At 72.1% G+C, this 13,818-nt stretch overlaps 2 protein-coding genes across 5 annotated transcripts; one reads left to right on the forward strand and one right to left on the reverse strand.

Annotated features, from left to right (window-relative positions):
* Window positions 1-843: 843 nt before the first annotated feature.
* S1PR2 (sphingosine-1-phosphate receptor 2) lies at window positions 844-12,623 on the forward strand. 3 transcript variants are annotated; one of them, XM_086769132.1, is made up of 2 exons: window positions 844-1,169; window positions 10,764-12,623. In XM_086769132.1, the coding sequence occupies exon 2, from the start codon at window positions 10,856-10,858 to the stop codon at window positions 11,906-11,908; it is 1,053 nt and encodes a 350-aa protein (XP_086625258.1). In that variant the 5' UTR covers window positions 844-1,169; window positions 10,764-10,855; the 3' UTR covers window positions 11,909-12,623. The 3 variants fall into 3 exon arrangements, 2 of the variants coding, with proteins under 2 accessions (XP_086625258.1, XP_086625256.1); XM_086769130.1 differs by lacking the exon at window positions 844-1,169 and adding an exon at window positions 9,535-9,613; XR_015261291.1 differs by lacking the exon at window positions 844-1,169 and having other exon boundaries at window positions 10,082-12,546; window positions 12,579-12,623.
* MRPL4 (mitochondrial ribosomal protein L4) lies at window positions 2,573-4,865 on the reverse strand. 2 transcript variants are annotated; one of them, XM_086769135.1, is made up of 9 exons: window positions 4,806-4,865; window positions 4,665-4,713; window positions 4,103-4,265; window positions 3,976-4,027; window positions 3,527-3,644; window positions 3,330-3,436; window positions 3,127-3,236; window positions 2,978-3,048; window positions 2,573-2,855 (listed from the first exon to the last, which is right to left on the reverse strand). In XM_086769135.1, exons 1-9 carry the CDS (start codon window positions 4,848-4,850, stop codon window positions 2,710-2,712), a joined length of 861 nt encoding a protein of 286 aa, XP_086625261.1. In that variant the 5' UTR covers window positions 4,851-4,865; the 3' UTR covers window positions 2,573-2,709. The 2 variants fall into 2 exon arrangements, with proteins under 2 accessions (XP_086625261.1, XP_086625260.1); XM_086769134.1 differs by having other exon boundaries at window positions 2,573-2,883.
* Window positions 12,624-13,818: the final 1,195 nt, after the last annotated feature.

Raw genomic sequence — 13,818 nt, forward strand, 5'->3', positions numbered from 1 at the left:
CGGGACGGCTCCGGTGCGGCTCTCGGTGGCACTGCAGCCCCGTCCGTCCGTCCGTCGGTCCCTCCGCCTCTCGATCAGCCGGTCCGTCTGTCCCTCCGCCGGTCTGTCCCCTCCGCCGGTCTGTCCCCTCCGCCGGTCTGTCCCCTTGGTCTGTCCGTCACCCGGGGGCGGTGCTTTATGAGCTCGCGCCAGCTGGCCCCTCCCGGGGAATTCCAGTCTGTGGCGGGGATTTCGTGGGGGGATTCGGGATTCGCGGGGGCGGCTGCCCCCCTGGCCCGGGATGGAGCAGCTCTCTGCCCCCCTGGCCCGGGATGGAGCAGCTCTCTGCCCCCCTGGCCCGGGATGGAGCAGCTCTCTGTCCCCCTGGCCCGGGTCGGGGCGATTCTCCCGCTCCTCACCGCAGACGCGCAGCTCAGCCCCCCGGCGTTCCCGGTGCCGCTCCCACGGGATCAGTGCCGGGTGGGGGGGGGTCACATCCTGCGCCCCTAAACCGGGGGAGACCCTGCACCGCGCACCCAAACCGCCCTTTCCCAGCACCCCTCAGCCGTCGGGCGCCACGGGTCAGCGGGTGACCTCACCCCGAAAAGCCCGGCTTCCCCTTCTCCATTCGGCTTTTTCCAGGCGAGGGAATTTTTCCGGCCCACGGGAAGGGGCGGCAAAGCAACCCGGGGGACGCCGGCGCAGCCCCTCGGCCCCTGCCAACTGGGAGGCCAAGCTGGGGTGTTACTGGCGTGGCGTGGCGCCCCGCCAGCCCAAGCCCTGGCGCGGGCCCCTCCGGTTTCCCAGTGTTTTCCCAAACGGTGCCGCAGGGGCTCCGGTGGCGGCCACCACCCCGGCTCCAGCGCCAGCGGAAGCCAGGAAAGTCCGGCGCAGCTTCTCACAGCCACGGGCTTTCGCTTCTGCACCCGGCGGCAAACCCCCAGACGCGCCCAGAGGGGAACCGCGGCGAGGGAGCGCGGTTCCTCCCCGAAATGCCGCCACCCGCCTCGGCATCCCGCGCCGGCTCCCACCACGCCTCCCGCCCCTGTGCCATCGCCGTCCCGGCTGGCTCGTCCCCGGCGCCGGGGCCGGTTGAGGAGCTGCCGTGCTCAGCGCCCAGAACGCCGGGCAGCCCCCGCCACCCCTCGGCCTTGACCCGCGATGCAGCTCCGGGAGGAATCCCGTATCTGGTGGGTGACCTTGCCCAGCTCCGGCACGCGCCGGAGTTGGGAGGCCAGGACACTCCCGAAGTGGGGCAGAGGGCGGCTCCGGCCTCCGTGCCAGCTCAGCGGCTGGGGGGGATGCGGTGGCGCTGCCGCCAGCGGGACACGGCCTGGGGTGCGGCGGGGGTCCCTGCCCCCGGGACCGATCCCAAAGCGAAGGCAGGGGCTCCCTGCGCCCACTGTGTCCCTCCGCCCGCGTGCCAACGAAGGCGGCTCGCTAACGAAGGCGGCTCGTCAACGCTCAGCCACGCGAGTGCCCGGAAACAGCCTCGCTTGGGTCATGTGCAGATCCGTCCTGGGATTTTCCCCTCCGGAGGCAAAGCCGAGGCCGGGAAGGGGAATCGATATCCGGAGCCGGTGCCTCGCCCGCCCTTCTCACGCACCGCAGCCTCGCTGGAGCCGGCAAACTGGGAAAAAACACACGGAGAGACGGCGGAAAACCGCTCCCTGCTCCCAGGCGCAGCCTGGCAAGGCGGGGTCAGCCACCGTGTCCCCCCCAGCTAAATTTGGGCGGGCGCAAACCCTGCAGGGAAGGACAAAGAGGGGGGTCGAAGTGACCGGGAGGGCACTGGGACCCCCCGTGCCACTGCCGCCCCCCCCACGCCGCAATCCTTACAGCGAGCGCGGCGGCGGCAATACCCCGCCGAAATCACCGAAGCGCCACGGCTGCAGCTGGCGCCGCTGGGGATGCCGAGGGACGCCCAGCCGCGCGCCGCGTCCCGCCTGGCAAGCGGCTAAAAAACCCCGAACCGGCCGCTCCCGCGCTGCCCCCGCCCCGCCGGTGGCTGCAGGCGGCCCCGGTGCGCCCCAAACCAGCACCGCGGCACCGGGACACCCCCTCGGGATCCCCTCAGCCTCCGCAGCGCCTTGCCAGCGGGGATCCCGTGGCGCCAGCGTCCCCGTTTTCTGGGGAACGGGAGCGGGACCCCCCAACTCACCCCCCGGCAGGAGGGGGTGCAGCAAGGCCGCGCCCCCCAGCTCCGGCGGTGATCCCTTCTCCGGCGCGGGGCGGCGAGGGAAGCGTTTGCCATCAGCACGTTTCCTTCCCGCCCTCCGCAGCAAGGCCGGGGCTGCCCTCCTCCCGCCCCGCTGGCACGACCCGGAAACGCCGTCGGACAACGCCCGGAGAGAAAAGCTCCGACCGGAACGTGCAGCTGCCCCCGGCCAGGGCAGCCGGACCCCGAGAGCGAGACACCAACCCCTCCGTTACGGCGAGCCCCAAAATCCCGGCCATGCGCAGACACTGAGTCCACGCGGCATCCTGGTGTCCTGCAAGTTTGGGGGGGCTGCAAAGGGGCTACAAATTTGGGGGGGCTGCAAATTTGTGGGGGGAACCTGCCCTCTCTCGGCACAAAAGCAAAGCCGCAAACCAGGAAGGAACCCCACTTTAATGGCCGCAGCAGCACGCAGCGCCCCCCCAAAATCCTCGTCCAACGGGACGGGGGGCAGACCCTGCCCCGGGGGAGGCCGGATGCTGCCGGGGGGGTCCCGCCCTGCCCGGGGGGTGCTAGGGGAAGTCACTGTAGGGCATGGAGAAGGGGTAGAGCGCCGAGTAACGGGTGTCGTGCCACAGCAGCTTCTCCTCCAGGAAGGCGACGGCGTCCAGCGTCAGCACCAGCGTCTCGTGCTTCAGCATGCTGTGCACATTGAGCCCTGCAGCGGCGCGAAGCCGGGCCGGGGGCTCAGGGGGGGGTCCCTGTCGGGTTCGGGGGGTCCCCACGAGGTTTGGGGGGGTCACAGGGCGGGGGGCAGCCGCACCGCCGCGCGGCGCTCACCTAAGGCTGGGATCAGGTTGATGGTTTTCAGGCCGGCCGCGGCGCTGCCGATGTTCTCCGGTGCCTCGTTGCTGGGGCGGGGGGAAACAGGTGAAACGAGGCGGGGGGGCGACACCCCCAGAGCCCCCGGCGCCGCCCCGCGCACTCACACGTCGACGATGAGGACGGAGCGGCCCCAGCGCCGATAGCGCGCCAGGTCCAGCAGGTACTGGGGGTCGGCGGTGGGCATCTCCAGGCTGTCGACGACGTGGAGGTCGTCCTGCGAGGAGGGGGGAGGACGCGGCTGATGAGAGGGGGTCACTGCGCCCCCAAATCTCCCCAGAACTCCCCCGAAACGCCAAGGACCTCGTACCTGCATCAGCTTCACCGTCAGGGCCACCTTCAGCCCCAGCACCCGCACCTTCATGGGCAGCATGTAGTAGTAGCTGGTGGGACCCCGCGGGCCGTGGGCGACGCCCCCTGCGAGGGTCCCGGCTCAGTGACCCCCCCAGCCCGGCTGCAGCCCCCCCGCCCCGCCCGGGGGGGCCCCCCCGCCCCACGGCCGCTCACCCCCACGCCACAGGGGCGAACGGATGCTGCCGTGCCGGGCTCGGCCCGATCCCTTCTGCCGCCACGGCTTCCTGCCGCCGCCCCGCACCTCGGCCCGCGTCTTCACCTTGGCGTAACTCTGGGGGGGGGCACGGGGACGGGGGGTGGGCCCCTGCGTCCCCCCGCTCCCTCCCCGTGCACGGAGGGGACTGGGGAGTCCTGGCCCTGCGCCCCACACCCCGGACTCCCCGCTGCCCCCCGGATCTCCCCTTCCCCTCTCCAGACCCCCCCAGCCTTCCCTAGACCCCCCCTTCCCCTCCCGCACCCCTCCCTTCCCCTCCCCAAAACTCCCCTCTCCCAGCTCCAGGCCCCCCCAGCCCCTCCCTCCAGCCCTCCTTCACCCCCTCCAACACTCCTCACCCCCCAAAACCCGCTCCGCGCCCCCCAAAAAACCCTCCCGCCATACTCACAATCCTCTTGAAATTCTTCTGCCACGTGGCCACCATGTGCAGAATGTCAAGCCTGCGGGAGACGGGGGGACACTCAGCGAGGGGACCCCTACATCCCCGAGGGCCCCCCCCCACTCCCCGGCCCCACCTGGGCCTGACAGCGAAGACGTCGGGGTGCAGGTCGGTCAGGCCGCGGCGCTCATCGTCGTGGCGCCGCAGCGACCCCACCCAGGCCTGCGCGGGGCAGCGGTGCGGGGGGACGGGGACGCCGCAGGCGCGCAGCACGGGGCAGCGGGGCAGCAGCAGCTTCTCTGGGGGGGGGAATACAGACAGCACGTGAGGGCAGCCCCCCCAGGAACCTCGGGCGGGGGGCACCCAGGCATAGGGACGCCCACCCCAGGCCGTCCCCGCACCCTCAGGGAGGTCCTGCAGCCCCTGCCCCGCGGCCACCCGGGCCCCGACGTCCCCATCCCCACGGCCGCCCTTTGTCCCCAGGATGCCCCCCCCAAACCCTGGCCCCACACACACATGTCCCCCCCCCGTCCCGTTCCTGCTCGGCCCCCCCGCGGCCACCCCGGCCCCGCGCTGTCCCCCCGCCCCGGCCCCACGGAAACGCGCCCCCGCCGCCCGGCCCCAGGCCACCCCCACCCCCGGTACCCTCAGGGCGGCGTCCCGGCCCCCACGGCCGCCCCCCGTTCCCGCGGACTCACCCCTGCGGGGCTCGGGGACCGCGGGGGGGGCGGCGGGGCCGGTGGAGACCTGTGTGAGGGGGGCGAACGTGTGAGGGGGGGCGAACGTGTGAGGGGGGGCGCAGCGGCCTTCCCCACCCCCTTCGCGGCCCCGGCGCTCACCCCCGCGGCCCCAGGCTCGGCCCCGGTGCCGGTGCCCGTGCCCATCCCCGCGGCCCCGGCCCGGCCCCGGCCCCGGCCCCGGCCACAGGCCCTGACGGCGGCGGCGGCGGCGGCGCGGAGCCCGCCCGTCAGCATCATGGCGGCACCGCCCGCCCGCCTGCCCGCCCGGCGCGGCGTGATGACGTCGGCAAGCAGGGCTGCCCAACTTCCGGCGGAAGTGGGCGGGAGGGCGGGAAAGGAGGAGGAGGAGGAGGAAGATGGGGGCGGAGCCCGCCGCTGCCCCACCCCCCGCTATCGCAGCCCCCACAGCGCCCCCCACGCCGATAGCTCCCCCCAGTCACCCCCGCCCCAGTGCCCCCCAATAGCCCCCACCCCACTATCGCTACCCAGTCACCCCCCACCCCGTTACCCCCCCCCGGTGCCCCCCACCCCGTGCTGGCGGCGTCCCCCCGGGCACAGCCCCCGTGGGGTGCCCGGCCATGGCGTCAGGGGGCCGGTGCCGCTTCCTGGTGCCACTGCTGCTTCCCGGCGCCCTTCCTGGTGCCGCTTCCTGGTGCCGCTTCCCAGTGCCGCTTCCCAGCTCCCTTCCTGGCGCCCTTCCTGGTGCTGCTTCCCGGTTCCCCTTCCCAGTGCCCTTCCCAGTGCCCCTTCCCGGTGCCCCTTCCCAGTTCTGCTTCCCGGTGCCCTTCCCGGCACACACCGGTTACACGGCAGCGTTCCCGGGGCCGTGTGGCACCGAGGTGACAGTGGAGGACGCGGGCGCGGTGGCTGCCTCGATGCCGTAACCATGCCGGGGCCGGGCCCAGCCGCGGGAGTGGGGTCATCCGGCAGGAATCGGCGTTCCTGGCGGGGACACCGGGATGGGGGGGTCCCAGTCCCAGCGGGGTGCTCATCCCATCGGACCCCGGGCTCCGACAGGCGGTGACCTCGGCGCTCGGCTGAGCTGGGGTGGAGGGGCTGGGATGGGCCCCCACAGCCGGTCGGGAATTTTTTGGCCGGAGGCGGGTGGGCTCCGCCGGCCGGATCACGAGGGCCGAGCCGCGCGCAGCCGTCCCGGGGGGCCGGGGGCGGGAGGGATGGAGGGGGGGGGAGCCCCCCATCGCCCGTCCATCCCCATCCTCCCCCTCCGCCTCGCCGCCTGTTTCCAATTAAACCCCCTTCCCGGCCCCTCGCCGGCAGACCCTCCGTCCCGTGCCAGGACCCCCGGCCCCTCTCCCGGCGCCTGGGGGCTCCTTGGGGTCGTGAATCTGAGCCCCCCCTGTTTCCCAACCCCCATTCCCCCCCCCGTTCCCCACTGGCCCCCAGCCGAGCCCTGGAAAGTCCTGGAAGCGTTTCCAGGCGTGAAAATCCCTTCGCCAAGGCGTCGGCATCGGGCAGGCGGGGAGGGGGACACACCCCCCCCCCCAAACCCTCCCCAAAAGCGAAGTGAGGGACCGGGCACCGCGCTCCGGCTGGGCCTGGGGGCCCGATCCCACACCTCCATCCCGGCGCTTTTGGCTGCGGAGAGCGGGGGACCACCGGCACCCGCGGGACCCCCACCCTCGGCCCCGGCCTCTTCCTGAGTAGGCGCCCCCCCTTTCTTTTTTTTGGGGCGGTGGCTGGGGAACCCCCCTCCCCTTGCTGTGTCCCTTCCTGTCACTGATGTCACACAGCTCCCTGACGAAAAGCCACCGACCCACTTCCCCCGTGGGGAACCCCCCGGTAACGGGGCACGGGGACGGGATGGGGGCCAGGAGCCCCCCGTGGCTCCTACCCCCCCCCCCGTGACTCCTACCCCCTCCCCCGTCTCATTTTTGAGGTCTCCCACTCCCCCTCACGGGGACAGGGGGGGACTGGGGCGCTCGGGTGGGCTGCGGGGGTGCGGGACACGCCTGGCCTCGCCCCTCAAGGGGCGGGGAACGGCCCGGGGCCGCCCCGCCCCCCCCGCCCGCCCCCACTCCCCCGCACATGTTGCAACCGATCGGCGGGCGGGAGCTGAGCGCCACCGGGACCGGGACCGGGACCGCGGCCGGTAGGATGCTGATCGCCCCCCCCCACCCCCCCAACTTCGAAGCGCCGGGGCTTCCCCTCCACGCGTGGGACATACGCTTGTCCCCCCTCCCCAACCCCGCACGCCCCTGGGCGGGGCGGGGAGGGGGGGACACCCACAAAGGCACCCCCCTCGGGGCAGCGGGTGGGTGGGTGGGTGCCGCCCCGCGGTGTCCCCACGGGCGGCCGGACCCCACGGCCTCGCCCACCCCACGGTGACAGAGCGACACGGAGCGGGGCGGCCCGTGGGGACAAAGCCCCGCGGGGGGGGGCTCAGGGTGCGGACCCTCCGTGGCCGGGGGAGGGTCCTGGGTGGCCGTCCCGCCGCGGTGACGGTCACCGTGGCCATCGTCCCGCTCGCCGTGGGCCAGGCCCCCCAGCTGCGCCGGAGTGGGAAGCGGGTGCCCGGATCCGGCCCAGCTGTTCGGGCCTGGCCAACATCTGGCCCGCAGCTGGCGGAGGCCCCCGGGGTGGGGTGGCGGGGGGGGCTGGGGAGGGGGGGGGGAACCGCGCCGTTGGCACCCCCGGGGCTCCCCGCTTGTGCAACGCCTAACGGCTGTGGCTCGGCGCCCGCCGGCTCACGGGTGGCATCGCCCTGGCGCTGGGCGCCCCGGGGTGCCGGCGGGGCCGTGTCCCCAAATGTGTGCCCCCTGCCCTTGCTGGCACCCACCCCGGCGTGAAATCGGGTGCCGGGACCCCCGTGCCCTCGCCGGCACCCACCCCGGCGTGAAATCAGGTGCCGGGACCCCCGTGCCCTCGCCGGCACCCACCTGGCCGTCCCAGCGCCCCGTTGCACCCCGGTCCAGGCCTGTGGAGCCCCCTCGGCGTTGGGGTGCTGCCGGCGGCGCCGTGGCCCCTGCCTTTGCCCCCCCACCCGCTCCCCGGCCGGGACCCCCACAGCTCCCGCAGAATTCGGAGCATCCGGCGCTGCCAGGGCTCCGGCAGCCGGGTCGCTGCCAGCCGCTCAGGCGACGCTGCGTGCCCACCACGGAGCAGCTGCCGGGGTGGGACGGGATTGGCACTGCGCGGCTCAGGGGGTCCCCGGGATTTTGGGGGTCCTCGTGCCAGGGCGGTTCAGTGGCGGTGACGGGCCGAGAGGTCACGCCATGCCACGCCAATCTTCTCCCCCCGTGCCCGTGCACCCACCCGCGCACGCCTGTCCCCGCGTGCATGTGCCGGAGCGGGGGGCGCGGCGGGGACCCCCAGCCTGGGGGCCGAATCCTGCCCCCCGCCATCTGCCCGCCGCCTCCGCCGCTGTTTAAACCCAGCGCTAAGCTCTGCCGGGCACCGGCTGCCCGGCCCTGATCCAATTTACTCCGCATCGGCCCAGCAGCCGCCGGGGCCGGGGGATATTTCGGGAACAAGGGGTCCTGTGTGTGCCCCCGCGGCCCCTCCCCTGCGCCAGGGGGCTCCCAGCCCCCCTCCCAAGCCCACCCCTTTCCGGAGCTGCTCGCCCCGGCCTGGTGGGTGAGGGGACGGGTCTGGCCCGGGACCCCCTTCTGGATACTTTGGGGTCCTGGGAGGGGGGTCCTGGAGGAGGATCCTGGTGTGGGATCCCAGGGTGGTCCCAGAGGGGGTCCCGGGGCAGGATGGTGCAGGATCCCAATGCAAGATCCTGGGGCAGGTCCTGGTGTGAGTCCTGGAGCAGGATCCCGGGGCACGATCCCGGGGCAGGATCCCGGGGCACGATCCCGGGGCACGATCCCAGGGCAGGATCCCAGGGCAGGATCCCAGGGCACGATCCCAGGGCAGGATCCCAGGGCAGGATCCCGGGGCACGATCCCGGGGCAGGATCCCAGGGCAGGATCCCAGTTCAGGATCCCGGTGCAAGATCCCAGTTCAGAATCCCGGGTCAGGATCCCGGGGCAGGATCCCAGTTCAGAATCCCAGGGCAGGATCCCGAGGCAGGATCCCAGTGCAGGGTCCTGGTTCAGTTCCCAGTGCAGGATCCCATTGTGGGGTCCCAGTGCAGGATCCCAGTTCTGTTCCCGGTGCAGGGTCCCAGGGGTCCCTTCGCAGTTCCTGGTGTTGGATCCCAGTTCCATTCCCGGGGGTCCCCTCGCAGTTCCCAGTGCACGGTACTGGTTCCGTTCCCGGTTCCGGTCCCGGTGCAGGGTCCCAGGGGTCCCCTCACAGTTCCCGGTGCGGGATCCCGGTTCCGTTCCCGGTTCCAGTCCCGGTGCAGGGTCCCAGGGGTCCCCTCGCAGTTCCTAGTGCTGGATCCCGGTTCCGGTCCCGGTTCCGGTCCCGGTGCAGGGTCCCAGGGGTCCCCTCGCAGTTCCCAGTGCGCGGTCCCGGTGCGGGATCCCGGTTCCGGTCCCGGTTCCGGTCCCGGTGAAGGGTCCCAGGGGTCCCCTTGCAGTTCCCAGCGCGCGGTCCCGGTGCGGGATCCCGGTTCCGGTCCCGGTGCAGGATCCCAGGGGTCCCCTCGCAGTTCCCGGTGTGGGATCCCGGTTCTGGTCCCGGTTCTGGTCCCGGTGCAGGATCCCAGGGGTCCCCTCGCAGTTCCCGGTGCGCGGTCCCGGTTCCGTTCCCGGTTCCGAGTCCCCTCGCCCCCCAGTTCCCCGCCCGCTCTCCCCCTCCCCTGCGGCGGCGGGGGCGGGGAAGGGGAAGCGGCGGAGGCTCCGGTTGCCTCTGCTCGGGGCGGCGGCGGCGGCGGCGGGGGGGGGGGTCCCGGGAGCCAGGGGCGGTGCCCCGGCACCGGGCGCGGCTGCGCAGGAGCCCGGGAGGCGGCGGGAGGCACCGGTACCGGCACCGGGACGGAGCGGCGGCGGCTGGAGGTGCGGCGGGGCGCGGGGCTCCTTCCCTCCCCCCCAAAACCCCCTTGGACCTCGGACCCACCCGCTCCCCCCGGGTGTCCCGGGACGGGGAAGCGGGGGGGGGACCGGGAGGGGGAGGTCCCGTCGCTAACTTTGGCGGGGAGGGGGAACCGCTACTGGGTGTCCCGTCCCGAACCGGGGGGGGGCGGGACATGGTACCGGGGGGGGCCGGGGGGGGGCGGGATACGGCACCGAGTGCCCTGTCCCTAAGTTTTCGGGGGAGACGACGGTACTGGGGCGGGGCGGGGGGGGGACGGGACACAGTACCGAGTGTCCTGTCCCTAAATGGGGGGGCAATGAAGGGCAGTACTGGGTGTCCCATCCCTAAACTGGGGAGGGAAACACGGTACCAGGTGCCCTGTCCCTAAACTGGGGGGGGGGACACACGGTACTGGGTGCCCCATCTCTGACTGGGGGGGGAACCCGGTACTGGGTGTCCCATCCCTAACCTGAGGGGGGGGACATGGACATACCAGGTGTCCCATCCCTAAATGGGGAGGGGGGATGCGGTACTGGGTGCCCCATCCCTAACTGGGCAGATGCTGGGACCCCCTCCCTGATCAAGGAAGGGACAGTGCGAGGAGTCCCCCCACCCAAACCAGGGGAAGGGGGACATCACCGTGTCCCCTGTCCCAAACTGGGAGGCGTTCGGTCCCCCCCACCCTAACTGGAGGGGGAGGCCATATCAGCCCCCCTCGCCTCACCAGGGGGGTCCGTACTGGGCCCCAGGGAAGGCACTGGGGGCTTCCCTTCACCATAGCCCCCGTCCCCGGGGAAGGTCCCCTCGTGTCCCCCCCCGCCTCGGCCACTTCGTTCTGCGGCGGTGCTCACCCCGGGCTGTCACCTCCAGCCCCGCTGTGTCCCCCACGGCGGCGGCGGCGGCGGGATGGTCCCTCCGACCGCACGCAGCGCCTCGCGCAGCTCGGGGGTGCATCTCCGCCACTGGGATTTCCTTTTTGAGTCATTTCTGCCGCGGTGGCGCGGATGCGGCGCGGCAGGATCTCTCACGTCTCTCTCCTTGCCAAACCAGCTGCGCGCCCAGATGTGCACAGCCCGCTCCCCCGGCTCGCCGCAGCGGGCACAGCCTGACGCCGTTCGCTCTGTCCCGCAGGTCTCCGTAGCCCGGGATCGCCAGCACCATGTCCTGGCAGCGCTGAGGGCGGCAGGACGGGCGGCGAGTGGAGCCGCGGCCGGCGAGGAACCATGGGGAGCATCTACAAAGAATACTTCAACACGGAGAAGATCCGAGAGCACTACAACTACACCAAGGAGGACCTGGAAAGCCCCCCCAGCACCTCCCGTTGGGTGTTCTCCATCCTCATCGTCGTGCTGTGCTGCTTCATCGTGCTGGAGAACCTGTTGGTGCTCATCTCCGTGTGCCGCAACAAGAAGTTTCACTCGGCCATGTACATCTTCATCGGGAACTTGGCTTTCTCCGATCTCTTGGCCGGGTTGGCCTTCATGGCCAACATCTTGCTCTCCGGGGCCACCACCTTCAACCTGACGCCGGTGCAGTGGTTCGTTCGGGAAGGCACGGCCTTCGCCACCTTGGCCGCCTCCGTCTTCAGCTTGTTGGCCATCGCCATCGAGCGCCACGTGGCCATCACCAAGGTCAAGGTCTACAGCAGCGACAAGAACTGTCGGATGGTGCTGCTCATCGGGGCTTGCTGGGTGATCGCCGCCGCCATCGGCAGCCTCCCCATCATGGGCTGGAACTGCATGAGCGACCTGCGGGATTGCTCCACCGTCCTCCCCCTCTACTCCAAACGTTACATCCTTTTCGTCATCACCATCTTCACCCTCATCCTCCTCACCATCGTGGGGCTGTACAGCCGCATCTACTGCATCGTACGCTCCAGCCACGCCGACATCGCCACCGCCCAGACCCTGGCCTTGCTCAAGACGGTCACCATCGTCCTGGGAGCCTTCATCGTCTGCTGGCTGCCGGCCTTCATCATCCTCCTCATGGACGCCTCCTGTCCCACCCGGGCTTGCCGGATCCTCTACAAGGCGAACTATTTTTTTGCCTTCGCCACCATGAACTCGGCCGCCAACCCTATCATCTACACGTTGCGGAGCAAGGACATGCGCCGGGAATTCCTGCGGGTGCTGTGCTGCTGCGGGGCCGGGCGCCGGGACCAGCCCCCCGGCCGCTGCGGCGTCCCACTGCGTACTTCCAGCTCGCTGGACCGTTGCACCCCGAAATACGAGTTACCCACCTCGCCGATCACTCGCGAGTGCACCACCTCTGTCTAGGGGGGGGTCTCGGTCCCCCCGCGGCCGCCCCACGGCCGCCCCACGGCTGCCCCACGGCCAGGGCAGCGGTACGAAGGGAGCGGGGTGAGGGTGGACGTTTTTCCAGGTACGGATGGACAACTGCACCTTTGTCCCGGGCAGCCCCCCCCCGGCATCCCTCCCGGCGTCCCCGCTTGCCGCCGGTGATGCCGACGCTCCAGCTGGGATTGCCGCGACGGGGATTGCTGCGACGGGGATTGCCGTGACCGTCTGCGTGTGCGCGGGCACGGGCACGCGTGTTCCTCTTCCCACGCCCTGCCCGAGCCCCGGGGCCCCCGCGGGACCTGTCAGACGGGTCCTGGGGCCCCTCCCCGCGCCGCGCTCCCCGCCGGCACCCCTGGCGCCAGTGGCAAATCCTCTGCCCCCGGCTGCTCCCCGACACCATGGGTGGCTCCGACCGCCGCTCCCAGCCTGGGGCGGGGGCTTTGCCAGGAAAACCGGGCCTGGGGCGCTTGCCATGGCGGGACACACACACACACACAACATTTTTGGGGACCCCCGCGTCCTCGAGCTCTGCTCCACGGTCCTGCTGCGTGCTGGCGCGCGGAGAGGGGGGGGCCCCGTCGCAGCTGGCTCTGCCAAGGCCCCCCCCATCCCCAGTGACCCCCCCAGGGGTCCCCCCCATCCCCAGTGACCCCCCCAGGGGCGATGGTTGTATTAAAACGGTGCTTCTCCACCTGCCTCCGCCTGCTTGCCTGGGATGGGGACCACTGAGCCCCCCGCCACGCCCTGGGGCGCATTAGGGACAGAGGGGACAGGGCTGGCGGGGGGCATGAGTGGGATCCAAAATTTGGCTGGCTCGACGGCTTTTCCCACCATGAACCTTGGAGAGCCCACTTCAGGATAGAAGGTCGGGTGCTTTGCCCCCTGTCTGGGGTGCCAGCACCTGGGGGGGGTCTCGGGGGCCGCGGATATTCGCCCCTCCATCTCCCTGGGGCCCGGCGGGCGCTTCCTCGCCCCCATTTCAAGCGGCCCCAGCCTCGATGGCGGCGGCAGCGTTTCAGGGAACCGAGGGGACGCACGTGTCCTCCGCCGCAGCCCCGCGGGCCGTCCCGACCCGGTTCTGTGTGCTCCCCCGGGGCGCCGAAACTTTGCTCCCCTGACGTGGCCCCGTTTCCTCCCTCGGAGGGTGCAGAGGAAACGAGGAGGGGGTTTCGTTTCCTTCTCCCCCGCCACCGCCGTCGGGACAGGTCCCCGTTTCGACACGCAGCGGGCGCCCTGGCAGTGACCCGTGGCGTTTCGGCCTCCCCCGGCCCAACGCCGCTTCTCCGACCGCCTCCGCTGGCCGTGGGGAGGGGAAGCTCCAGCTCCGCCATTTCCCCATCGCCCGCCATGCTGCGGTGTGAGGACCCCCACCCCGTGCTGCCCCACGGCCGGGTTTGGGGGGCGCTGGGGGTGCGGGGCAGCCCTGGGGCAGTGGTACAGCCCGTTCTCCCCGTCCCTGCCATGGTACGGCCCGCCCCCCCATCCCTGCCATGGTACGACCCATCCCCACTATGGTACAGTGCCCGCCCCGCCCTGTTACAGCCCACCCCTGCTCCCCACAGTGGTACAGCCCACCCCCGCTCCCCACAGTGGTACAGCCCGTCCCCCCTTTCCCCACAATATTACAGCCCATACTGTAACGGGGCCTGTGTGTGCCCCCCCCCCCCCCCCGATCTCCGCAGTGCTATGGCCTGTCTCCCGCCCTCAGTGGTACGGCCCGTCCCCTCCATCCCCTTAGTGGTGCGCTCCACCGTCCCTGCAGTGGTGCAGCCCGCCCCCCCCCGTGTCTGCAGTGGTTCGGTCCCCCCCGAGGCGACCCCTCCCTCTCGGCGCGGCCCGGCCCCTCCGGGCCGCCCCGCTAAGGTCGCCCCCGGACAGGTACCGAC

Source organism: Chlamydotis macqueenii, chromosome 30, assembly GCF_036417535.1.
Source record: "Chlamydotis macqueenii isolate bChlMac1 chromosome 30, bChlMac1.mat, whole genome shotgun sequence".
Taxonomy (NCBI): domain Eukaryota; kingdom Metazoa; phylum Chordata; class Aves; order Otidiformes; family Otididae; genus Chlamydotis; species Chlamydotis macqueenii.